The 27964-nt window shown below is 42.8% G+C and overlaps 1 protein-coding gene across 3 annotated transcripts; it reads left to right on the top strand.

The window, feature by feature from the left end:
* Positions 1 to 41: 41 nt before the first annotated feature.
* On the top strand, positions 42 to 27883 carry LOC117754670 (TSC22 domain family protein 1-like). Of its 3 annotated transcripts, none has more exons than XM_034573740.1 (3): positions 42 to 3634; positions 25004 to 25055; positions 26202 to 27883. In XM_034573740.1, the coding sequence occupies exons 1-3, from the start codon at positions 957 to 959 to the stop codon at positions 26469 to 26471; spliced, it is 3000 nt and encodes a 999-aa protein (XP_034429631.1). In that variant the 5' UTR covers positions 42 to 956; the 3' UTR covers positions 26472 to 27883. The 3 variants fall into 3 exon arrangements, with proteins under 3 accessions (XP_034429631.1, XP_034429633.1, XP_034429632.1); XM_034573742.1 differs by lacking the exon at positions 42 to 3634 and adding an exon at positions 20680 to 21152; XM_034573741.1 differs by lacking the exon at positions 42 to 3634 and adding an exon at positions 24073 to 24675.
* Positions 27884 to 27964: the final 81 nt, after the last annotated feature.

Below are 27964 nucleotides of genomic sequence, written 5' to 3'. Positions count from 1 at the left end.
TCTCTGAAAAATCCTACATCCGCCCCTGAGTCAAACGCATCATCTATTGTCGAGCGGCTCCCCGAGCTGGCGGTTGAGGGAGCGCCCTCCGCTCGGCTCTTTCCGCCACAGTTCGTGCGCGGTGTGGCTCTGGGGCTCGTCGCCGCCTCTCTCCCAGACTGCTTTATGTCTGGCAGCACAGACCATGCGCGGTCGCCATATTACCGAGCACCCCTCCCCTCCAGCGCCGTCACAGCGCCGAGCCACAGCAGCGGTGCCGGAGCAGGCTGCACACACACCGAGCGACGCTGCCGCTGGGGAGAACCAGTGATACAGCAAAACCAGCAGGCAAACCAGGAGCCAGTGGATTAATATACTGACCCGTCGGTCCGCTCCTACTCACTGACCGTGTCCTCTTCCACGTCACGGTGCAGCGGACGAAAGGTTGCGTGTTTCCCTTTTCTTGAACAAACCGAGCAGTGAAAACGCCTCGGCTCGGTCTGTTTAGCTAGCCGGTGATGGAGCCTGGCAGCTAGCTAGCTGACGGTTCTCCTCTTGTCAGGCTAGCATTTCTCACAGCGCTAACTCGCCCAGCAGCCGTTCCGCCTCGCTGCGCGTTTTCATCCCAGCACAGCTACTTTTGCTACATCCGCAAAGTGTTAGCGTGTGTTTAACAAGGACCCAGACGGAAAACGGTGGGAGTTAGCCGGCGAATCACCACTGGCATCAGCTGACGTTAGCTTGCTAGCTACTCAGCGAGTAGCCACTAGCTTCCTCTGCCTCGTTGTCACTGGAGAGCACTGACTGGTGTATGAGAGGCTGTAAATACTAGCTACAGCTATCCGACGCCTAGTTAGCTTATTTGTTGTTTCGATCGTGTTCTCTGTTGACTGTAGTTTTGTCAAAACGGCGCCTTTAACGAATCGCAACCTTATCGCGTTCTGTCAGAGACCAACTACCCCACGGATCCTCTCGAAATGCATCATCCGGACCCTGCAGGAGACTCTAGCAGTGCTAGAAAGATGGCGCATCCGGCTGTCTTTCACAGAAGAGGTAGCAACACAGGCAGCGGGAGCGGCTCCACGCTGTCAACACCAGCGAACCCGGTGGTCAACAACAGCCACGTCTCAGCCGATGATTATCAGCCCTCCCTGCTGATCCAGTGCCAACCTCCCGCTGGTTCATCCTCCCCGGGTCCCCATCATCCTCCTCCCCACAGCCTGAATCTTATTTCCCAGCCCCAGCCCACACAGTCGGCCGGTGCCCAGATGAAAAAGAAGAGTGGATTCCAGATCACAAGTGTGACCCCGGCACAAATATCTGTGAGTACCAACAACAGTATTGCAGAGGACACAGAAAGCTACGATGATCTGGATGAGTCCCACACTGAGGATCTGTCTTCTTCAGAAATCTTGGATGTGTCCCTCTCTCGAGCTAATGACATAGTTGGAGCAGAGAGAAGCTCTTCGGAAGAGACACTCAATAATTTCCATGAGGCAGAGACCCCTGGGGCTGTCTCCCCCAACCAGCCTTCGCACCCCCATGCACTGAACCAGGCTCAACAGCATGGTGGGGCCATGGTGAACGGGACTGTGCACCACCACCACCACCAAAATCAACACCCTCACCATCCTAACCATACCCAGGTCTACTCTCTGTCCTCTGGGCCTGGGAGCATCCAGTCTGCCCTCGCTTCTGGAGCTTTACCTCGTGTCACCCAGAAAATGCCTTCTAATGTGGGGGGCCCTCAAGAGAATGTTTCCCAGACTAGCCCTCCAAATATTGTCGCTCAGTCTGTGGGGGTTGTGGCCTCGGGAGCTGTCCCTGGAATGCACAGTTCTGTTACTGGCACTACAGTTAGCATAGTTAATCCCCAGACCAGCAGCGTTAGTAATGTGAATATGTTGAGCTCTGCCAACGTGCCTGTGAGAGGGGGGATCAGCACCAGTGCTAGCAGTAGCATTAGTGGCTTTCCTATCAATGTGATGAACAGCAGTGGGGGGAGCGGAGGTGGAGGTGGCACTGTTGCAACCGGGGGCAACCTAATGTCTGCTACGAATATCAGCATTGTCCAACAACACCAAAATATCAGTTCAAACATGGCTATGAATACTTCGACCCCTGATGCTTCTGCTGCTGTCAGTTCCTCTGGAGGGATGGGACCCTCCAGTGGGATCCAGGGAAGAGTTGGATATGCTGTGAGTGCAGCCATGGCCACATCCTCTGTATCATCTACTCCTGCTCCAGCCCCTGTGGTGGCTCCCACTATTTCCCGCTTCAGGGTGGTGAAGCTGGACTCTAGCTCTGAGCCCTTTAAGAAGGGCAGATGGACATGTACTGAATTCTATGACAAGGATAACCCAGCCTCTGCTCCTAGTTCCTCTGCTTCAGATGCTGGGTCTCTCGGCATGCGTCAGTATGTCTCTGAGAACTTTGCTGCAGCCTCAGAGAGGGAAAGCACAAGTGGAAGTTCTGTGAGTAGCAATATGAGCACACTGAGCCATTATACTGAGAGTGTGTGCAGTGGAGAGGCTGGGGGACACCCAGTACCCCAGCATGCCCAGGAATATGCCTCCCCTCCTCAGGGCTTTCAAGGAATCCTCCCCACCATGGGCGCATCACAAGCCCAACCTCACATGCATGCCCAGGATATTACTCACTCGCATGTGAAGACTTCTGTGGCCCCCTCGGCTCCTACAAACCTTCATCAGCCTGCTCCCATGCCAGGCCACCAGACCACAATTGGACTCCCTACACCCTCTCTATCCCAGCAGCAGCTGACCTACGCACAGGCAGTTTCAAATCAGCCTTCCGGCTCTGCGCAGGGCCTAGTGGGTGTTCAGCAGCAAAACCTGGGCTATGCCTCCCTGCAGCAGCAGCCAGCTGCTGCCCCCCAAGCAACCCCAGTGCAGGTGAGGCCACCAGAGTACACCCAGCTTCACCAAGGTATCCCCCAGGCTGCTGCTTCTCAATCTCTGTCCAACCAAGCTGGATCAGCTCCCACTGGGCCAGCTAATGGAGCATGTCAGATGATAGGAGGCCCTCAGCAGTCACAGGCACTTCTCCACACACAGCCCCAGCAGCCCTCCACCACCTCCACTCTGCCCTCTCATGTTGGTGTAGCAGGTCTCGGCCAGCAGCCTCAAAGCCACCCTGGTCACCTGGATTGCCAGCAGCAGAATCCCCAGTCGCTACCAACACAAATCCAAAACCTGGGTCTTGGTGCCCAGCAGCCCACCACACTGCACCAGGGCCAAGTGTCTGCAACAAGTGTGCCTCCTCCCAACCCTCAGAGCGACCCTCAGCCCCAAGCCCACAACACTAATAGTGGTAGGATGCCCCTGCAGGCTGTTCCTCACAGCCAGCCATCTTCTGTCAGCTTGTCCCAGAACCACAGCAGTGCTCTGGCCCTCGCTCATGCTGCCCAGGCCAGTGCCCTGTATGCCAGTCTGCCCACTTTCACCACTACTCAGCTGCAGGATGCCCAGCGGCTGCTTCTGCAGCACCAGTCGGCTCTGTTGGGACTGCCCAAGCTGTCTGGAGGGGAGGCTGGATCCAGCACTGTTCAAGGTCAAGAAGCTGAGGGCAATATCACCACCGCCAGTGCCTTAACTGCATCAGCTGGTCTTAAGACTTTCGATGGAGAGGAGGATGGGTAAGAGCTCTTATATCCTTGACTGTTTTTGTTCATATTTATTTAATTGGTTGTGACAAATTTTCTGACATTTGCATGAGTTTCAGCACAGGCACATTAAATGAAAATTTCAGCACTTAGTCTGGAATCAAAGCATCGTACTGAGAGATAGACGCATGCTGTTAACTGGGTTTTTGATGCCTAAATCAGCATCCAGAGTCTGATTGAAGCTGGATAATTTCACTGGTTGCTGTGGCAGCTGTGAGGGAAGAAAGGTGTTATTGTTTTCCTAGATAGCCGGCAGACAGTAGCCAGGCTGCCACAGTCTGTCTGTCCTCTGTCAGTGGGACACAGTGCATGGCTCAGCTGGATGTGACGTCTCTTGTCTTTATCGAGTGGCTGCAGTGATTCGACTTTTTTCCTTGCCTGAATCCCTACTTGCTTCAATCCTGATGGTCTTGTTTACTGGGCAGAATTTCTCCTGCGTGCACAGTTTTATGTACACACTCATTTGTTGTAGAAAAGCTGGAAACACAGTGGAGGTTGTGTGATCATTTCATTTGATATAGAAAAGGGTACCTAGCTGCAATTGTGATGGAAATTAAATCAGTTTTCTTAATTGCACGGATGAAATAATACATGACAGCTAATGTTTTTTTTGTTTTTTTTTACATTCCACCTCACAAGGCAAGCCAGGCTTAGAAATACTACCTTTTGATGAACTCATGAGGATGAGATGGTGGTTTACTCGTTTACATTGGAAAAGTATAGTGCAGTAGCTTTTTTCCTTCACTAAAAGCTTATTGATTTTATTAAGTGCTCCCTTTCTCTCTGTCTCTGTCTCTCTCTTCCCCCCCACCCCATCTTTTTTTTTCACCATCTCTCTTTGTCACTCCTCTTGTCACTAGAGTTTGTTAGTGATTTATGCTCTGACCCACATGAAAATCCCATGGAATGTCCTCCCCAATAATAAGTTTAAAGAGCTCATTTTGAGGTTGAACAGGAATTTTAATCACTTTGCAGCAGCAGGAAATTACCCACCTTTCAGTCACTCCCAACAATCCCAAGCCTTCCCACCCCACCCCCCCACCCCCACGTTTGTATTTTTTACCAATTACCCTAGCCCTCACCCTACCAACTTGTGTCACACCTGAGTTATGATAAACATGCAGTCAGGTAGAAGGTACCTTGGGTGTAATGACGGTAGTTTTGTTTCAGTTTCTCTGAACGATGGCTGCTGTTATCACATGATGTTTAACTCGGCGGAATGTGAAATCTATGTGGGATCAGGTGGATTATTGTCTTTGATGATAAGCAGCGTTTGGGTGAAACCAAAGCCCTTGTTACAAATGAGAAGATTGTCTCTGCGAATTATCCTCTAGGTTCAGTTCTACTATGTTTACCTGAGCTGTCACACGACTAGAAGTTAAGGAGCTGATGGAGCTTGTTGAAGTTTGTGCCTCCTCACTGAAAATGAGATTGGGTATTTCTCTGGCCATTTCTTATCCCTCTCATCAGCTGATACAAACACAATCAATGCTCATCCTAATCAGGTTTCTTTCCCCTCTGAGTACTTTATATTCGATATCTCAAATCTGCAGATACTGATCTAAGTCCGTTTCTAAATTGGATTAAATTGGATTTATCTTGTGATAAAAGGCAGTTGCATTAAAGTAAAACAGTGACATTTTATAGATTCTAATTTATCATTTTCAAGAAAACCCTTTATTGGTTTCTGATTCATGACTGTGTGTTGTTAGTTATTGGTAGCCACATTTTTGTAAGTTGAGTGTTAATTTTAAAGCAGATTAAAAATTCTTTGTCCTTGTGAACAGGCTCCTGTTGACATTACAGTATTTTAATAGTTTTACCCTGTTGTCATAAATCTTCCCTTAAGGCACAATGCTGTGTCTGAGGCAGGATGTTAGCTGTGAGTTTGCTCTATCTGCACTGACACAGCATTAATGGAATATGACTGATGTGGCTTTATCAGCCATTAAAGGTAATACAGTAATTGCAGACTGGTGCTAAATATTTAACAGCATGAGCAAAATATAACTTAATGTGTGAGCAAGTATTCTAACATGGTCATATGCAGGTTTCCACATGCATGACTCCTTGATGTGGTTTCTGTTTTGTTTCTCTTTGCATTTCTCTGTGTGTGCACGTACGTCCTGTAGTTCAGTTCTTGTTTCAAACCTTCACACTGAAGACGGTCTTGTGAAGAGAGGTAATATAGACTTTTCAGTTTCGGAGAGAATCAAGTGCTTGGTATTATTTTCTGTTCTAGTTTCAAACGTAGCACTTTATAAACATAATTTCAAGTTTGTAATGTTTATTTCTGTCAGTTTTGTTCTCTATTACACAGTATTGGTGATCTTGTGTGGTGAGATTTAGGTGTAAAATCTTTTCAGATACTGTTTTATGGTATGATTTTCAGTTTCTTAATTTACAACACAGATTAACTTTAAATTAGTTGTTAGGAAATTGGAAAAGCTATTTACACTAGCAGCTTTTGAAACTTTGTTCCAGGTCGAATTACTTTTAGTTTTGATTTAATAGTTGTTGAAGTAAATGTGATCCTTCTATCTTCTCTGCATTAGTAATAACAAGATATGATACTTTTAATATAAAGTTGCATTTTAACAGATGGTTATTCTGGCTTTTTTAATAAAGCGACGCAGTGGGGCATTGGATTGGGGTTTAAATGCTTTTGGCATTGATTGCTATGTATTAAATACCAGAGATGTCTGTCTTCAGCTACCATCATGTTCTGGTCAGTGCTCTGCCAATGACTTCACATTGCACGACTTGAGCCAGGTACAACTGCTTTGGAAAGGAAACCAACATTTTGTTGTTTAATCCCCTGCTGTGCCTAACCAGTGGTCTCATCGAAATAATTTAGGACACTGCAGTTTTCCTAATGCAGTGCTATTGTTATTCAGAACACACTTAATGTGTGTGTGTGTGTGTGTGTGTGTGCGTTTGAATGTGTGAAGGCCCAAGGGAATGTGGGTGGGCTGGCTGGCTGGCAGCGTGATGGCTATCTCTGCCGCTGTCTGTTTTGAATGTAATCTTCCCCCTGGCAGTGCAGGGGAGCCGGTGTGAGCTGGGCCTGTTGCTCATTGTGTGGAGATCAACTAGACCCTGAAAATTCAACACACAGAGGAAGTGACCCAAGCTGACCTAACCCAACTTAGTCACATCTGCTGAAGCTGGTCTCAACCGCCAAGGACTCAGCTGTCCGAGCAGAGTTGAACATCACTGTTCCAGCTCTGATAAATCCTGCCTCTGCGTTGCTGTCCGGATTCCTTCATCAGCGTTTATGTTGATCGTTTTATGGATGATAAGCTTGAAGTTTATATACTCTGACAGACCTGCAGCAGTTCAGATGTTTTATTAGTTGTTTTAAACATTGGCCACATCTGGATTTTTTTTTTTTTTTTCCATGGCTGTACCCACATCTTGATGAGTCAGAGGCAGCACTGACCTGTTGTAAACTCTAACCCATCTTAGCTTTTCCTCCTCAGTTATATGCATATCATGGTGTGTCATAAAGGCTTTGGAATATTTTGTGAAATACAAGATCATCTGTGGTGTAATATACTCCACTGGATATTGTATATTTTTAGTAATTTTCCATATCCATGGGTTTGGCTCAGACCTCGACTTTTGAGCCACAGATCGGTTTATACTTTTTGTGGGGACCCAAAAGGCTCTCACACTGCCGACCTGAATGTGCCAGGGGCGTCTGCAATCTCAGAGTTGTCATCCATCTTGAGCTGCAGTTATTAAACTATCCTAACTTTCACTGCAGGTGTGATCACTCAGTCTTTATCAAAATAGCCACGCGACACATTCAGTTAGGAAAAATACAGTTTTACAAAAACACACCTTGCCCTAACATTTAATACAAATGACGTTCTGTTTTGTGAAACGAGATTATGGATCTTTGTATCATGGTTTGGGTTTCAGAATAGTTACAGCCTGAGTTTTTTAGTATAGAATATTCAACTCCTGTCGGACTGAAAGATGGCCATAGAAATTGTAGTCTTATCCTACATGGATGAATGTGGCTGGAGGCAAACTGATTATCAAGTCTGTTCACTTATTGCATTGATAAAATGTTCTCTGTTGGAATGTAACATTTTAACTGATTTCAACCACAACTATCACCTATTTTCAACAAAGAAGAATTCATCTGCTGGTGGGGGGTGAACACAGATGTGTTAGTGATGAGGGTTTTTCCATGGCTTCTGGAGAGCTTAGTTGGGCTTAAAATGCATTTATTCAACAGGTTAGTCAAGACAACTTCTTCAAAGGCTCTATCCAGAGTCAGCTGTCAGCTCATCACACCAAAGCACTTGAACGCATGCCATGATAATTGACGTTATGGATACAGTTAGCCGAGAAAACGACACCCACCTGCATGTGATGTTTGTATTAACATGGACAGTATGTCGGACATGGAAATTGTCTTAACCTCAGCTGTGTGCTTGTGTCAGTGCAACAACACAATTGGCTTTTTGATTGGAGGGCAGAATATATGTCCTCTAACCTCACTCGAGGCTGTAGGAAAACTAAATGAGTGCTTTTAGTTTTCTGATGCTTTGTAGAAATGGAGAAAATTATCAGTCAGAAAAGGCCATTTAAGCAAAGGGTGGTGAGTCCAAATTATTGATCTAATTAGAGTAAATCCATTTCAGCAACCATAACAAATGTCTAGATGTTGTTTGTTTTTTAACATATTGCCCTGATGTTTTTTTGCTGATTGGAGATAGAAATAAGTGACGAACTGAATACGCACGGTAGACCGGGAGGTGTTTGTTTTTCTTCCAAGCAGCGAGAACAAACTCCAGCACAAATACTCTTTTCATAGCACATGCACTCATGTTGTTGTGTTCAGCCACAGCCGTTTTTATAGGACTCGGGTGTGTCCATAGTGGCACATCACTGAAGTGTTTCACTAAAAGTAAACAGCGTTTGTTATTTGTTATGCTGCTGACGCCTCCCCAGCACACAGACCGAGCCAGAGAACACCAGAACACAGCAGAGCAGCAACATACTGTGTATGAGGGAGAGGGGGGTGGGGTGTCTCCCCACGCACTACTCATCAATCAATCAAATTTTATTTGTAAAGCCCATATTCACAAACGACAATTTGTGTCATAGAGGTTAACAAGGTGACTGAGTATTTACTGTTTTTTTAAGTTGAGCAGGGGAAGCATGAATGGCAGAGTGATGCCGAGATTGTGAGTGGTTCACTGTGTTTGGATGAAACAGAGGTTGATACCGATCACTCGCATTGTGCACATCTCTCCAGAAATCCCATCGTACCCTTGTCCGGTGCTGATTTGTTTGCTGTGTGTGCCTGTATACAGATGTGTCATTGATTTCCTTTTTCTGTGCCGCCTTCTTACTGCTGATGGTTTATTTTTCCATCAATAAACGGGATTGTTTCACTTAAGTGTTCAGTGGGAAAACTAATGGCTTGTAATGGATGGTAACGGATTGTGCTTTTAGTCTGCCTTTCATCTACGAGAAAATTGCCCTCTCACCCCTGAACACACACACACACACACACACACACACACACACACACACACACACACACACACACACACACACACACACACACACACACACACACACACTTAGTGCCGTGATAGTCAGACCCTCTTAAAACGGCTTGCGCTGATTTAATTGTGGTTCTTTTTGTACCGGTTCATTACAAACAGAAGCAATTATTTTGCGGTTGTATTTGTTTATCATTATTTATTGTTCTTCCACTGTTTTTATTGCATTCTAATAAATTGATCGGTTTTTTTTCATCACAATATAACTAATTTTGATGAAAACACAATATACATGTTTTGTGGCAGATTATCTTTCAATCTATTCTCTTATTAGTTCAGGAGAGCATAGATATTGAATTCCTCTGTGCCCCTGCTAGATAATCTGGTCTCCTTCTCAGTGTTAATGTTATACAGCAACATTGTCAACCTTCGGCCTCATGATTTCAGCATTAAGCATTAGTTTCTTAAGTACCACCAGCCTAGTCTCTATAGCTGCTTTCAGACATGCACTGAACTCCGCATAATCTCCTGACCTTCTCCGGAGGGAATGTATGTGTGAACGCAAATGTCAGAGTGAATGTCCTCATTTCTTCTTTACTTTGGCACAGATTTTGTCAATGCACCTTTTCTGCTGCAATCTTATGACGTGCATTGAGCTTCAGGACATTGGAGCGTAAATAGCCAATGAGTGTTTGTGTTTTTTACATCTAAGGAACAACCCGTAACAGCCAGTTTTCTTTGTACAGTGGTCAGGGTTAGATGCAACACTGACAAGACGGGAAGGTTTCTGATGACTTGGTTTCCGAAAAGTTGTTTTCCGGCACATTGAACATGACACATGAGACAATTCAAAAGGCAAAGGCTTCTACTGGTAATGCAAAAGAAGTCAAAGTAAACAATCAAGTTCTTTAGACCACACCGACAAAGGCGTCGGCCCTTATACCAACTAATTATAATGTAAAAAGTTAAATGACGTGGACGTAAATTATCATATGTTCCATATTTAATATATGATGTATGAAAGTTTCTTGTTACTTTGACAGTTCTCATCCCTTGTAAGAGAAGTGAATTGGACCAAAAGCTAAAGAAGAATAAGGCAGAATTAATTTCTCTGTCGTCACTGAGCTCTTGTCTACATAATGTGTAACATAATATATCTATAATGCCTGTATAGTGTAGGACACTATGTAATGGTGTTGATCGAGCCTTTATCTTCAGCCCCACATTTTTTTATCTTTAGGCCTTAGTTGGCTGCCACTGTCAGTCCCCTAAACATGCAGGCAATGTGCTGAATCATGGCCGGCATTCCTGTGGCCAGATCACTGTCCAGTCAGCTCCAGGAGACGCATGCGCACGCACACACACACACACTAATAGAGAAAATGTGGTTGATGACTTTGCTAGCGGCAAGAGCATTCCTGCCTTTTACTCCTCAATTTCTTCTGTCACTCTATTTGTTCTTTTTCTTTCTCGGCTTAGTGCTTTATCTATTCGTTTTTACAGCTTGACCGTAATAAAAGATGACAATTTTATTAAAGCTTATAAACAGAGCAACCCATAAAAAATAGATAATGACATACTGCTTAACTTCTTATCTGCAGTCCAGACTAGCTGAGTCATTGTTGAGTCTGTGAGCAAAACCCTGCACATTAATATCAAGTGTCAAATAGTAATGTGTGCTGTCTCCTCATGATGTGACATATCTTGGCCTGATTGGCCTTTCAGCTTGAGCGTTTTCTATGAGTAAAGCGTGTGCAGCAATGGATCAAGGATATTGAGTTTATTATTAATAGAAAACCAGCAAATATTCACATCAGAGAGGTTTGAGGCACTGAATTTTGGGGCGTTTTGTCAAAATTATTAACCGATTATTACCTCCAAGGTTATCTTTTCCTTGCTATGGTCTCTATGTTGCTTGATAGAAGGGTGGGATATGGATATGGGAAGAAGACATTTACTTTTTGAATGGATTCCATTAAGGGGGCGGATCCAGGAATATATTTTCCCTTTCTTGGTCAGTACGAGATAGGCCTTCTAGTTCTGGTTTCAGTTTGTCTAATTTCTCAAGTCCACTAACTGACTAATGTTTAAGAGGAAGAATTGACACCAAAAATGTAGAATCTTGTTGGGCATTGATTGAACAAACCCTTTAAAAAACCTTGTGGTCATTCATGCTCCTTTGTGGAGCATGAATGACACTTTGGAAAATGCACTTATTTGCTGTTTTTGCTTAAAGAGGTGGAAGAAGTGTTAAGACCTTATTGTTCTGTGTTGAATCAATCCGTTAGTTAAAGCATAGCCTCATAACATGCACTGCAGTCTGATGGGCACCTTCCTTGATATTTAACAAGTAGTAGTGACTCTGAGAACAACAACTATGTGATTGGTTCTCTTGGACCAGTCCCACCCCCTGCAGGACACCATCACAGCACTGAGCAAGTGTCTCAGGGTATCGCAGGTTGTTCCTTCCTGCAGCAGTAAGACTGTACAATCAGCTTTTCTCCCAGTAGAACTACACACATCCATTATGGACTGCACTTACACTCCGGTAACTACTACTTAACTGTGCAATATTCATTCTGTCTGTGCAATACATTGGTTCATGTGAATTTCAGTGAAATTAACTTGATTGATCTGCTCAGTTTCTGTCACCAATGTTAAAAGTCAGTATAGCATAGAAACGCCACCGCAAACTAGCAAGTATAAGTGCTCAGTGGCTACGGCTTATAGACTCTGTGTGGATCCAAAACACTGTGTTGATCCAACACAGATGTAAAATCCAGGCTTAAGAGTTATCATCGCTTAGCATAAAGAGTGGAGGCAGGGCTGTGCAGCTAGCCACGCTCTGTGAGAAGCTCAAACCCAGGCCTTGTACACTTCATAAATAACAGTTGTAAATGTATCAGGTTTGCTGCGAGTACCGGAGTCGGATCGCTTCAGCCTTTCTCAGCTGTGTTAGAGCTCGAGCCACTGAGTGTCTTTTCCCACTGGGTTTCATATTCATTCACTCTCGTTTTGTGTGAGCTAATCCTCTTTTCTATGCTCTGTGACTGAGTGAGGAAGACTGCTGGAGGGTGGGGGGAGCAAGTTTTTTTTATTTTTAACAGTCTAGCCAGCTCCTTCTCTTATTAGCGGGAATAAAGCACAGAGACACTTGGCTCTTCATCATGTCTGTCTGGCTATTTAATATCCACGTACTGTGCTCAGCGTTACTTTAATTTATGCTAGCTCCCACCAAAAGAAAAGATTTTTAGTATTATTTCTTTAAATCTATGTTGAACTTCAATGTGCATTTGGATGGACAAATTATAGTTTGCGTTCTCTATTTTGAAGAGGACTCTACATGTTGCAGCTTAACATGCCCTCTTCTTTTCTTTGGAGTGAACTAAGTTTGGGGGCAACTCTGTCATACTTGTTCTTTTTACTTCAAATCTCTTGAGACTACTGATTAAAAGTTTTAAAAATAATTTGTTCTGAACAGAACATACCCCAAATAACTCCCTGTGGTTGCTACTGGCACTACCACAGTTGCACTAATGCCAAGTATGATCTGACTGCAAACCATGTTCAGCCCTGCAAACGGTGCTTTACTACCCCCTGCTGGCTGGCAAGCTGTGGAACTACCTACACACTCCAGGCTCCTCACACTGTGGGCCTGTCTACCTGTTTTTAGATTTGAAAGCGCCATATTTGTCTCAAATTGGAAGGAGAGCTAAAGTGCTACTGCTGTAGATGCTCCTTATCAGGCATGCGAGCCTGGATGGTGGGAGAGAAGCGTGGAGCAGAGCTGTAAATATCTCCATTGGAAACAATTTTTCACAGATAGAAGGGCCGCTCTGCTTTGTGGTCCACTGTCTGTTAAATGTGTACAGGGTTAGTCAGCTGAACTAACCCCTGCCTGTGTTTTGAGTTTCTTAGCCAATAATTTCCTAATCCTATGATAAGGATTTTGCTTATCATTAATAAAGCCATTGTTTTACTGCACTCTGAAGGCAACTTTTAGCTGGAGATTCTTGTAAATGAACTGCATTTATCTAGTGCTTTTCTAGTCCTTCGACTGCTCAAAGTGCTTTACAATTTATTTAATTTCTCATTCACTCATTCTCAGTCACACGCTGATGACAGAGCATCAAGACCAGTTAGGGTGTTCAGTGTGATGCTATAGTACTCTTTCCACAAAGCGGCTCTTGGCTACGTCTGTCCCCTCTATAACCTCAGTGAATCACTTAAAAAGTGTTTGTGCTTCAGTGCTTGAGTCATGTTGGACTAGTTGAGATCCCAAATTGTCTATTGTTCTTGACATGAATGAGTGAAGCTTTTCAGTTGAAAGAGCTAATCAGTTTATTCCAGGGAAGGACATTTAGAGTGGGAAGAAATATTTCACAAAACAAATCTCATTGTGAAAGATGAGGGAGAAGCATAATTATGTTGGAAAAGCGGTAAGCTATTAGTTGAGCTATTGTTTGAGCTGCACCGGAGCCTGTGGGGTGCTGAATAACAAGTAGTAGACTGTGACCTGAGAAATAACCGTGCACACAGCTTTATTTCCAGGTTGTTTTATAGCTTTCAAGGTGTGATTACAAGTCGTTTTTATGCTAATGAAAAGAGGGATTAGCCGTGGAAAGAATGCAATGTTCTCTTCTCACACTGACATCAAGGACTTGAACTCGCATCACACTGCTCTGAAATATACACATCCACTATTTAAGTCTTAATAGTTTACTTTATCAGTAGAGTTGCACGCTGTACTCACCAACATTAACAAGGCTGACGCAGGGATATGTGGATTCAGTGAGCGGAGGAATGTTAAGAGCAGCCATTGTGAAAATCTTGATCGAAATGTACTTGACTTTGAGGTTATTATGTGCTGATTGGAAACTGACAGAGGTCAGGATCGAAGCTTTTGATTCTGTTCATGCATTCATTTGAGAGGCTTTGACTCAAAGACATTCTACAAGTGCCTCTATCAACTACTTTCGAGGCCAGTCAATTATTTAAACACTGTACGTTTTTTGTGACATGTCATATAAGTGGAAACATTTCTCTACATGAGCTGAACTAGAAGGTCTTAACAGAGAGAAGGGAGAAGTTAAATAAGTTGTAAGGCATGCAGTGGCTCCAGTATTTGCCACTAGATGGCAGTGTGTAACAGTGCATACCTTTTTGAAATCTCAGTTTATATTCTAAGGATTAAGCCAGTGGGCTTGGCTGCCAATGCAAAACTGTTCCAATTTATAGACTTTGAAAATATATCAGATGACGTCATTTTAGTGCTCTGACCATAATTTGGGTGTAACGATGGAGGATGTTTCCTCGTTGTGGTGGAGCATGACTCATCTCATGATTGCTTACTGATGTCAATCCCCTTATTTAAACATAAGGGCTGTTGTCAGTTTGAGAGGAGTAAGAATCCTTTGTTGGAAAACTGCCCTTCAGCAAAAATTCAAATGTTTTGTTCAGAAGGAATTTGAATGAATCCTGGATGTTTTTGTGACGTTTTGGTTGACTGACATCTTTTATCTTTTCCATTTGATTATGTAAGGGTTCAATAATACATTTGAAGACAAAAGATGTCGGTGCACCAGTTCAACTTTTTTTTATTTTACCTCCCACGTAAAATAGAAAAGTTTGTGGGAGCAACTGGTGTGTGGACTTGTTTCGTCCCTTCTGTCTAGCACCTAGTATTAATCAAGTTTGGATTTGTGAGCAGCTGTTTACCGTCTCAATAATAAATGTGAACACTTCTTGACTGTTATAAATGTTTACAGTGATGACTAAAGCAGAACCAAACTGAACTTTGTGAGCCCGTGGTATATTGTCATTTATCAGTTTTTCCTCTTTTCTTTCTTTCATGTTGATCTGTGGTCTTGCCTTCTCGCTGTTACAGGTAAGACTTATCTTTATCTTTCTGTTTTGACTCACTGTGATCCAAATGATTAAACATTATTTAACCAGTGTGGTAGGATCCAGGTTAGGAGGGCACAGTAAAGACTTCCTGTTATGTTTATCATCACAACAGAATCTCAACCTTACTTAAAACCATTTATTGTGTACAATATTAGATTCACTAACATCAGACTGACGAATGCAACTTGGTTTATAATACATATGGATCTCCGTAAAGGAGGTGTATGACGTTGCATCATATTTAAGTAGGTTCCGATTTAATTATCATCCACTTGATATCAAGTTGACGTAGCAGAGAAAATACATCTCACCATAAACAAAATTTACTTTAAGTTTTTCAAAGAGGTCACAGGGGACTGTTGAATTTAATTCACAGACTGCTTTTCCTCTTTCTCATCCTCCACATGTAAACTCAGAAATATACTCTCTACAAGGAGTATGTGAGTTGTTTATAAGATATATTTGAACAGTACATATTAGTAGATATTCTCATCAGTATCAAACCAGATTCGTAATCGTTTGTTGGGAGTTGTGCAGTGTAACTGTGTCTGAACTCACAATGACCTTATCCTGGCTTTGTATAGTTGGAAAAAGGCAGTTGCTCAAAGAAAAGTGAACAATGGTGTGTATATATAAGTAGAGATACACAGTGAATGATTGTCTCAGTGAAAGTCTGGTCATGATGGTGAGACTGTACATTGGCAGGCCGGCCTGTAAAGCCATGCAGGAATCAACACTTAGTTTGTTTGTAACTAAGCTGTGCTTATGATAGCTCTGCTGTCGTCAGAGATTCCATCCCAGTGACGGTGGTGTCATCATTAGTTAATCCACTCACTGCTCTATCCTCTTCTCTTGACTTGTAATCATGCACAAGCGTGTGCACGCACTTCTGTCTTCACAAATAAAAAAAGCAGGGAAATGGGTCAGGGCTTGTATCTGAATTGTTTCAGCAGCTTATGTAAAAGGGAAAGAAAACAGGATTAATGATACTTTTAGGAATTACTATTTTATTTTTTTTGATTGTTTATTTTAACAATCAATATTAATTAGAGACACACATTTCTGTATCATTATATATTTTTTACCAAAGTAAGTATTGAAAAAAAGTCTTAAGTGTATTCTTCAAGTACAGATAGCATTGACAAATAGGCGTACTCTGACGTAGACATTGTCGATGGTTCTACAACAATCTGACCCGTCAGTCTGTTTCTCAGTTTTCAGGGCCCCAGTCCAATAGAGCCAATGTGTGAATAGAGCCAGTCATTGTCTGGGGAATTCACACAGATCGAGTTGGTGTTTTTTGATGACGTTAACATAGTTTTTCCTGCCCACTGTACCCAGGCATCTTTTCAGTAGTCAAGAATTAGTGTCTAGTTGTCCTCGCATAGGTAAAAAGGCAACTCTATAATAAAAAGACCTAGAGGGGCACTCAGAGACCGCACACTTCCTCCAAGGCTGACTGGCTGCTTTATCATCATATTGTATATGCATGTATTGAGATCAGATACATCCGGATCATTATCTGGATCCACACCAAATTCCACCTGTTCATAGATATTAGTACTCGCATGCCTGATTTTTTTTTCATAAATATCTCAGATATTTCTTGAGAAATTCCCGAAATCTGGCATATTTAGGGAACTGATATCTGAGTGTTTGAAATGTGGTGCTTCTTGATTTAATTCAAGGGGACTGATATGCGTTCTACTGAGTGTCATTCTAGTTTTAGTGTTGGTATCAAAACGATCCTAAGTGTTTTTAAATTACTTTCGTCACTTTTCTGTAGATTTTTTTCAGATTCATAAAATACATTTCTGGGTAGATATTATTCTTTTATACTTGAATTGTATAGTTTTATATGCAAAAAGTAAAATGCATGATAATATGATTTTCTGAGGGGGTCAGGTGAATGAATCAACCCTGTTTAAGTTCTGACTATTTAAAAACATAATTGCATCCAACTATTGATTCTGTATTGCCTTTTCTATGAGGAGATCTAGCTCTTTACATTCTTCTTTCAACCCTTTCTCCTCCTCTTTACTGCTGTATTAGCTTTACTCCTGTCTCCTGTTGTCTGCGCTCAGAGCGCTGTGTGTTCTTTGGCTTCTAATCCTTTTAATGCCAGGTTTCACTCCACATTATTCAAACCTGCTGCTCATACACTTCACACAAAACGTTATGTAACCTTGATCCTCTGTGTGTGTGTATAGGAGTTGGGTCCTATTCTATAAATGGGTTACTTCGCCTGCCAGTAGGAACTGAAGTGTCTCGCTATAGAACGTGGTTGAATAACTTGCTGCAGGTAGATTAGAAAGTCTACCTGCTGTAATCGTGATATTATTTTCTTATTTATGTAATCATTAATTATTTATAAGGGTGTTTTAGGATTATGTAGCAATTATTGTCCATGAGAAACACAAAATAATCCAATAAGCAGGCTCCTCACTTTGACATGTTCAAAAATGATGACCTGATGATTTGCAAAAAGAAGTGGACACACCAAGTTAATATCAGATTGTGCTTTTGTGTCTTAACGCAGCACTAGAAAGAAACACAAAAATCCACTGACTGCAGTCAGACCATATTCAGAACATGTGTTAGCGCTCCCTCTCTTTGAGACAGTATGAATGCTGAGGCGCTGGATCTAGGCCCTTCTGGCTCTGTATCTCTGGCTGAGTCTCTCTCTCCCTCCTTCTCTCCCTCCAACTCTCCCCCAATGTGTGTGTATTAGTATGGAGGACTAAGGACTTGCTGCTGTCAGCCCAAATGCTCCAATAATGCTTCTCTCTCTTACATATGGACGCCAAAATGGCCACTCATCATTCCTCCGTACCTCTCTGACTGACTCACAGTAGCTCTCTGTCATTCTCCATAGTCAGGGTGTGACTATGGAAAACCACTGCCAGGGCTTACTGGTAAAGTCTGTGTGTGCTTTCCACTATCAAACTCCAGCTCAGCTAAAAGCCTTTTCAAATTCATCAACTCAATAGGCCTCTTTTTTTTTTTCATCGCTGGGACCTGCCAGGCCCCGTTTATTAACTTTTAGAGTTTACATTTCCCCAGAAAGACTGCAGGCGTGGGCACAGGTCCTCTTCCTGTAAGACACATTTAGCAAAAAATAACCAGGACTCTAGCACGTCTAGCACCTCTTTCATCAGAATAGTGGATAGTCATATTAATGAAGCAGTTTTCAGTCTTTGTACAGAAGAAACTTTTACAATGGAGCACATTTATTTTAATCATACAGATTAGGAGCTTTGGAAAGCTCTGCTAGTATACTTAGTGTGCATTACTATAGAAATAAACCATCATGACCTGCTTTTGACCTCTGTATGACTGTTATCTAAACATTTCTAACATGTGATTTAGATGTGAAATACACATTACAAAACAGGCTTTGTGTTGTACACAGCATGCCGAAATAGATAGCATTGTTCATGGATGCACATGCACACTAACTTGATGTGCATGAGCTTATTTCCGCAGCCCTGCAAAGCCAGATTGATTCGTTTTTTACCACAGGCCTAAAGTTTGAAAAGCATCCACTAGGACTTATATCGAGCCTGGTCAGATAAACAGTAAACCATTGAGTGAACTACAGCATTTAGATATTCACTGAAATCAAGTTATTGTAGGTTTATAAACATGATGCAGCACATGCATTTTGCACTAAATAGTTATTCAAACTTTGTTTTGAATAAATGTGTTCGAACAGTTAATGTAATAGACATAGACAAACCCCACACTCCCAGCACTGATCAAGAGTTTACAACCTAGAAAAGAAATACCTTATTTTATTCATTTTTTAACTATGACTCTGTTCAGACCTGACACCATCTGTCTTGAGGGATCTGATCAAAAGTAGAAAGTTCAGGTGTGAACAAGACACATTGAGGACGAGTTTGAGATCTGATCATTCCCAGGTTGGTCTGGGATGCATGTGGCCACATTCTGTTAGCCGTGTGAACGCAGATATGTCCTGGGCCACATTGAAGCATCGCCTACTCAGCTGATGTCCTCTGACCTGCTACAGTTTTCCAAAATAAACAAAGTATTTCTAAGCTTACAATACACAGATTTATTTGTAGCGACCGACACAATAATAACATGGACCGCTACATATTGATTTTTCTTTTACTCTTTTTATAAGTAAAATCTTGTTTCATTGTAACACTACGTGCAGCTCTGGCTCTGCTCTCTCCTGCTCTCTCCTGCTCTCTCACACAAACACACAAACGCATCTGTATAGTCTAAAAACATAAATTGGTGTTGGCAAACAGAAATGACGCACATGTGTAATTTGCATATCAATTGGGGAAGTGGTCAGAGAGACATACGCGTTCAGGATGCATCCCACTGCCAGGTGTGAACAGACAATCTTGCAGCTGTCCTCTCTGGACAGACGTTAATACCAGGTCTGAACAGGACCTTTGTAACAGAGATTACAGTCCATGGCTACATTGTAGAGATCAGAAATGTCAGCACTTTGTAGTGGTTGGCTCAATCCCGTCTGGCGACGTTAGCCGGCGGTACAGTAGCACTGGACTTTTTAACTTTTGCCATCAGGCGAACTAATGTTATGATAAAATGATCAAACGTCACTGATCTACGACCCGTGCACGATGACATGCACCCTAAGGACGTGCTTACAGAGGTGCTTTCACTGACGTGTATTCTGACTCTGCAGGTATTTTTAGTGCTGAGCTTTGAAACTTGTATTTTCCTATATTTCTAGTTGATAAAAAACAAAAGGACTTTTCTTAACACAAAGTGAGTTAACTAGAGGACTAAGTTTGAATGAAGGTGTTTGAAGACTTACTCTGACTACATCTGGTAAGCTAACGGGAAGTGTTGTGAGCACGGCTGCTGTCAGGACTGCACGACCCACCCAGAAGTCATGTGACACTGATTCACCCCAGCACGTCGAGACTGTTAGGTCAAGTCAAATCCCCACATTGTGCTCATCCTTCACCTGTTGTTTCTTGGCCGGCCGTCTCTAAGCCAGCGGAGGCTCTGTGAGTGCATGTTGTGTTTTCTGTCTGCTGGGGCACTAAGCCATCTTAAGGCTGCCTTTCAATGAGAAATGACAAGGTAAGACCCCAAAGCACAGGGTCTCTTGTCTGTCATGCAGCAAGCTGACACTGAAAACGAGAGTTTGTACGGGGGGGAAATAATCGTGATTCTTTAGAAAACTGCCAACTACACCAAAAAGTGAGCGTCAGGGCCTCTTTTGCAGTTTTGACGGTTGATCCCTCAGTGACTCTGCTAACCTTTATCGACCACAGAAAACTCATTTGCTTTTTGGTAATCTCTTTCACCCTTGACTTAAGGCACAATATGTACCATCTAGTCCCATCATGTCACATCCAAACCATGACAGGGTATGGTCAGTGCCTACATCATTCCTATGTGCAAATAAATCTACATTATGCTGAGGAGATACATAAATACATTGTCTTTACTGAATAATACTGTGATTTATTGTATTTGGATCAGTAAAGGGACAGTTAGAGATATTAAGCTAGGCTGAAGAGTTGAGGCTCAGAGTTTATTGTGTATCTGTGTCTCAGGCTATAGGGGGCAGAGGGCTTGTGTTGTAGAAGCAGGGAAATCACTGGGCCACATGCTAATCTCTGTTGATGGTTTATGTAACTTCCAGCATCACATGATCACACGTCACCACCCGCCCCAGCTACTCTCTGTACTCAGTAATTCACTCACTGGTCAGCCATTCAAACACAAATAGATAACATACACACATGGACTCAGTCTTCATAACCTGCCTTGCTGCCTTTTTGATTTTCAATGCAGCGGGACTTAGTCATGCATCTATAGGGGGTGACGCAGACCTGTCCCCTAAAATTTAAGAAGGAGCGGGGCGCCGTTTGAAAACACTAAACAAAAGAAGCTTGGAAACGCACACTGCTGTGTCACTTTGGAGTGTACATGTTCCTTTTGACGGACGGCTCCATGAGAGTGCGGGGTGTGCGGGTGCAGGGCCATGACGAGATGGCGATGGAGCTTTTGTTCTGGGAGCTGGAGGAGCACCTCAAAAGGTAAAATAAAAGACAGGGAAGCAGCGGGGAGTGAGCCGCTTGAGCCAATCACTACGGTAGCTGCGCACAAAAGGCTGTGTGGCTATATTGTCCTTTTCTGTTCATTCATTCATGGCGTCAGGGGTTGCATTCACATTGAGGGATACTTAAAACGGAAACAGGTTTACGAAGTTGAATTATATTTGATATCTGTAGTCAGTATATTGAAAGGTGTCTTAATGTAGAGTAATGCATAGACGGGCTAGATCTTTGTGTGAATTACAAATGCCAAATTCATACATATTTTAAAAGAAAATATGTTTTTAAAAATATGGATATATCATGCACATTTGTTTTTGGAAATAAAAGTATACTCGTATGTATTTCAAATGCCCATTAGAACTAATAATTAGTGTCAGTTAAAAGTAAAGCATGAACCAGACTTTTGTTAAAGGGCCTTAATACAGTTTGGGTCATAGCTCTTAAGTTGCCTCAGTAGGTCCCTGGGCTGTTGTTGTTTTACTGCAAGGCTATATGGCTGGCCCACCTATAACAGTTTGCTATTATAACACTTAAAAAGCAGTGTAATGCTTGGTAATAAATCAAGTACTGTTACAGTATAACAGGTTAAATCCACTGGAGGATATAAGACATCATGGTATTGCAGCAGAATAGTTTTATTCTTAAAAAATCAGCATTCTGTGTGCATGAGATTAGAAAAATGAAAACATGCATCTAAAAACCTTTCAAATCTCAACAATAGCAGCAGGAAGAAAGTCTGAGGTATGAGTCACTTTGTTTTGCAGTGCGTGAACTTCGTGTTTCTTGTTTATAGCGTGAAAATCGTATTAACCAGTGGCTCATGAAAGTGCATTTTCTTGGAGCGTCATCTAGCTCTTGGCCAGTCGCCAGTAGGACCAAGTATAGCTCCTTCCAATCCTCTGGGCTTGTGAGTGTGACTACATCAGAGCCGCAGTCCTACTGGCTATTTGGGTCTGGGTAATTGGCTAAATCCCCTCTCCGAGTCGTAGAAGAGAACGGAAGAGATAAGCGCTGCTCTAAACTTGTTATTAAGCTGTTTTACTTCTTGTTAAGTGTTGAAGTGTTTGAATGGGATCAGAGGTCAGCAGAGGCCGACATCAGTATGCTGTACGTTTTCCAGAGGCTATGGATGAGCCTTCCTTAAAGTACTGGTGCTTAATAAGCCAGGCAATGCCCAAATTAGACTATGCCCCCATTTTAAAGGTGGACAGAGACATTCAAATCACATGTAGGGTACTTAGCGTGTGTACCCTGTTTTTGTAGGCTTTTAATATATTCTCATTAATACTGTACATACAGGTACATCAAGTACAACAGCTACACCTCAGGAGTACTCAATGGGCCAAGGACCAGGTTTTAGGACCATTCGTACAATTTTAACAGGGGCCTCTGCATGGTCTGTGGGTGACCTGCAGTATGCCACCGCATTTTACTTTGGTAGAAAGAAGATCTCTAAGTTAGTCTGAATTTGAGAAAAGAAGCAAAAGCAGGATCAGTGTATTTGTTTCTTTTACGCTTATGTATGTGTAGAGCAGGTGTGAGCAGACAGACATGTGATATTTTAGGCTTTTGGGTGTCAGTGGAATGTGTGTGACTGGCTCTTCAGAGAACTTAGGGAGTTGTGTGTTTTTGGGAGAGGGTCTTGATTAGATTATCTCTGAGATGGGAGCTGTTTGGGATTGTGTCACTGTCCAGCACAATGATACTCCCAGTTTTGATTGTATGGTAATGTTGTGTGAGTCAGATTAACCTTATTGCTATATCATGTTAAGCGGTTTACCGATATAAGGGTCATACAGTGTTTAGCTCAATTACCTCTTAGCTCTTAATCTTTAGCGGAGACGAAACCTTATAAGAAATGTTGTAAGGGAGTTAGTGACAGCTAGGACATGTCTCTAAAACAAGTTGCTTGACAATGTGCCCATTACACCTTATTTTAGAAGTGCGATGCTGGTGCTACTGTGTAGTATGATAGTACCTGGGTCATTGTTTTCTTCTGTCACAAATATCTTCTCTCTTAGACAATCTAGCTTGGTGTAAGGAAGGAAGCCATTTAAAATGTGTCAGAAAAGTTTAATCAACAAAATCGTCCAACTTCTTTTGAACTTAACAAAAGTTAAATATTTTGTTCCTCTTTTGTGCTTGAAGAGCCAATTTGATAATTCAAATGTTAGAGACTTGTTTTGCTTGGCCTCCTTATCATCTTGTGGCACAGCCTCACAGCTCTGTAGTACTACTTACGGCCACATAGGGGCAGCATATGTATATGCAAGACAGTGCTTGAAGTTAATGTTTAACACTTTAATTAAACAGCTGTCCCCAAAACCAAATGATCACCTTATGGGAAAAGGACAGTTAACTATGCCACTGATAAATATTTATAGAGCTGTTACTGTAGCTTGTATGGATCGTATGATCATGTCAGGAATTATTGCATCATTTTCTCAATACTTAGAAAAGACAATAAAATTGCATGTAAGCTAAATAAACTGTGAGTAAAAGCCTCCAATGTTGCATATATTCACATATATTCATCAACAATATAGGAGTGGATACAAATGACTGAAATACTTTCATTTTGTATTATTATTTCATCATTTTTTCAATATATAATCTAATATATATAATGAAAATCCATCTTTATCTATACATCTTTCTATCTAGAAAAGTGTGATCTTCTTAATTTCCTTCTTGCATTATTTCAGTATTAAAGATTTTAAAAGTAAAATGGTGCAATGAGTTCAGACACAGGGATTCCTTTAAAGTGTTCCCTGGAATCACAAACTCCAGTCTGTCTTCTTTTATGGGGAATGAAAACAACCACATCTTCTCCTCAAGTGAGATTCCAGTGTGTGTGTGAGTATTGTCCATGGCAGCACAGTTCCTGATGAATGTGTTATTGTGGCTGTATTTCCACAGTCCTGACTGCTGCCCTTCCCCTGCCTGTTATTCACTCCTCCAGCTCTTTCTTCTTCCTCTCCCATCCGGTTCTCCCCGGTTTCATCCACCTCCTCTCCCCTCGCGGAATATTTTATGCAAAACGCGTGTCAGCTGAGCGCCAGGTGGGGGCGTTCCCGCATAGCTCATGCAAACGAGCGGCCCCTCCGCCAATCAGGAGCCGAGCTGTGTGCGCGTCGCTGGATAAATTATGCGGGCTTGGTCCCGGAGCTGCGGGTTCTTCTGTGCGTCGCTCCGACATGAACCGACCTTGGATCGTGCGTGTAACCTCTGCGGTGGCTGCTGCGCGAGCCCTCACCGGACACCAGGCGGAATAGCGCGTGTGGATGTGTCTCTCGGAGGCGAGCGCGCGGAGGTCGAGTCGGGACACACGGAGGCTGTCGGTGTTGTTGTTCGATACCGGATCGTAAACCATGAACAGCATGAGCCCGCCGTGCTACACCGTGGCCATGGACCTAGGCGTCTGCCACCTCCGAAATTTCTCCATCTCGTTTCTGTCGTCGCTGCTGAGCGCGGAGAGCTCGCACGTCCAACTCGACAATAGGTAACAAAGAGATGTGTTATTGAGCCATTACACGCACACACACACACACACATGCAGCAGTAGTGTCACCGCTGTGTGATGGAGACGCTGCTCGGTCCACGGATGCTCCGGTGTCGCTACACCCACACTGACTCCAGCGCTTTGGGCCTTACTTTGAAAAACCAGCCCCGTCGACTCGGTACAATCCTCCTGCAACGACCCGCCGCCGTGCGACGGGACCGATGCTGGTTCTTCTGACACTGCGGTGCTCCATCTTTCCTTGTGTCTGAACCGAAAGCACAGAACCGATTCTAACGTGTGGTTTCACTCTTCTGTTCTTCTCTTGCAGTTCGTCAGGCGCCAGCGTTGTGGCCATAGACAACAAGATTGAACAAGCGATGGTGAGTTTCAGCTTGATTTAATTGTTATTGACACTGTGGGATATGTTGACAACGAGTGTCTTTTAAATGTAGGACTCCATTTATTATAATCAGGAGTCTGTTATTGTATTTGAGTTGATTAATACATTCCGATACATGTGCAGGACATGGACAGTAGTGGTGTGTGTATATATAGATCTGTATTTATAGCAACAAAACAATAAAAGCTCCTCTTATATATTATGTAGTAAAAAAATATTTTTACATTGTGCTGAGGTGGTCACAAACAGTTTAACTTTCCGTAGGATATAATTATTGTTTATGTTCATGTGGATGTAGTTTTAGAAAAAATAACATCCTCAACAAAATATCTGTAGTCATCACAATATGTTTGTAGTGTTATAAAACTAATTGTGCAGTTAAATGCTTTATTTAACATCAAATCACACAGCTTTTTATTCCAGTTCTTTTGGTTTCACTCTGTTGTCGTTGCTGTTGTGTCTGTTGCTAGGCAAACTGCAGGACACACACGCCCGTTTATAAATATATGGGGGCCCCCGATTGGCTGACACTCTAAAGTGGGCTGGGTTAATGACGTCGCAGCCTGGGAGCGTTCTCCCTCACGTTCCCTCTGTCTCATCTGTTTATTGTATCATCACTACAGCAAATTTATTTGATAAAGGAACCAGGTCTGCCTCTGCTTATGTCATTAAACATGTGTAGTTTCAGGACAAAAGTATTTGGCTGTAATTCTGTTTTGCAGTATTTTTTTAGTTTGTTGTAAAATGTTAGAGGTTGGGAATTCCCTCACTATCACATGTGACTTTTATTGCCCCTCAAGAACCTCAAATGCCCGTTGGTTAAAATAAAAAGGGTTTTAACCATTCCCTGTAATTTTCCAGCCTTTTCCCTCCACCCAAAGCAAGTGAGGTGACATAGGGTCACATGATGTGCCGATAGAGTCAGAGGACAAGTCTCAGCATTGTTTTTCCAAGGGTTTTTATTTTATTTATTTTATAAGTATGTGTAATCTATTTCTATGATCATGAAAAATCTGGAGCATAGAATTTCGGCCGCAGATGAGATGAGTTCTCTGTTCTTTCGTTGATGTGATGTTTTTGATAGATTCCCGTCCTAAAGCCTTATCTCTCTCTCTGTGTGTCTCAGGACCTGGTGAAGAGTCACCTGATGTACGCTGTGCGTGAGGAGGTGGAGGTCCTAAAGGAGCAGATCAAAGAGCTGATCGAGCGAAACTCCCAGTTGGAGCAGGAGAACACCCTGCTGAAGACACTGGCCAGCCCGGAACAGATGGCGCAGTTCCAGGCCCAAGTTCAGACTGGCTCCCCGCCCGCCCCTCTGTCGTCCGCCACAACGGGACCCCCGAGCACCGCTGCTCTCGCCCAGCCCACCTCGCACAGCTCTGGTCCCTCGGCGTAGTCTGGTCTGCACAGGTCAAGACAGACTGGCGACTTTTTTGAGCTCTGCTAGAGCAGCAGAGCCGAACCTTGTCCTGGACAGCTGGAGGTTGCGCTGTTAAGACGAGAATTTGCACATATTTATCTCTCAGAAGGATGCAGCTAGCGGCACGAGCGGCGATGGTGACAGTCTGGAGATGCTGTGTGGGGGGGTTGTCTCACAAGAGGATGAATCATTGAACATTTGCCAAATAAACCTTGGACATATCAACTAGAATGTCTTACCAAGAGAAAACAACTTATCGGTGGCGACATTATACTTAAAAAAAAAAAATCACTGTGCCTGTGTCTGGATTTTAAGTGATGTCGGTTTTAGTGATGCTGGAGATGCAGGAGCTGGGGGACTGTGTTGGTTGTTACATTTTTTGCTGAATGATGTAAATAATAAAAGTGGTTCTCTCTCGAGACCAGATCCTAAAGTTACAAGTTGAGAGAAAAGAGCCTTCAGAGTGACAAATGAAGAATGTTGGCAATTATTATCTTGACAAAGTCCCCATCTGGAATGGGGGAGGGATACGGAAAGGGGGCGGGAGGCTATTTTGAACAACACTCGGCAGCATTGATGACGTTACTTCAAACGTGGGTTTGGTGGGATGAACAAAACCTGGTTTCTTATGGAGATGATGAATATTCTATTTTCAGTATTTCACTTTCAAGCTTCTCATTTTTGCCCTGGACAAAGCTCATCATTGCTGTTGGCTCAACCCTGCAGTGGCATGTAATTTAAACCTTATTCCACAGGGTTGAGGCGTTGGGCTAAGCTGCATTTTCTTTTCCTAAAAAGTTTGATGGGCAGAAGATGATGTATATTTCTGTATAGTGTAAGTACCATGTAAAATAGTGAGGAGGTGGAGAAAAATAACAGATGCTATCTAGGTCACACAGATTGAAGCGGGTGAGCGAGGGACATGATCGTCTTGCCCAGTCTGTGTCGTCTATTTTTATTGCTGTATTTTCAGGATTGTGGGATCGACGGGAGTTTAGGTTATTTAACTGACAACAAAACAGCCATCAATGCTGTCCATATCCCTTACTGCAACTCTTACTCTGACTGTAAAACCATTTTCACCTTTTTTTTTCTTTCTGGAGTATTGCACCTTTATTATTATTATAATTTTTTAAGTTTTGACAGTGAAGTACTTCTGGATGAACAATATCTTTAAACTCAGCATTTAAAAAAAACAAAACAAAAAAATAACAAACTCTGGAGATGTTTTCTTTTTTCTTTTTTCATTCTGTGTATCAGTTGTATGCTCATGTTCTGTGCATGTTTCTGCAAAGACTGGATAAGATATTGTAACATGCATACATACCGCAATTGCACTTGACAGCTGCACTTCACAACTTTCAATAAACATGCTTAAGGAAGAATAAGCACCGGGTTCGCCGTCTTTATGAATCTCTCCTCGTCCTCTGGTCACTGAAAGGCTGTTTGTCTGGTCACATGTGGAGTCA

The sequence above is a fragment of the Hippoglossus hippoglossus genome, chromosome 21 (assembly GCF_009819705.1).
Source record: "Hippoglossus hippoglossus isolate fHipHip1 chromosome 21, fHipHip1.pri, whole genome shotgun sequence".
NCBI lineage: Eukaryota > Metazoa > Chordata > Actinopteri > Pleuronectiformes > Pleuronectidae > Hippoglossus > Hippoglossus hippoglossus.
Note: the sequence above shows the minus strand (reverse complement) of the source record. Positions and strands in the feature narration are given on the sequence as shown.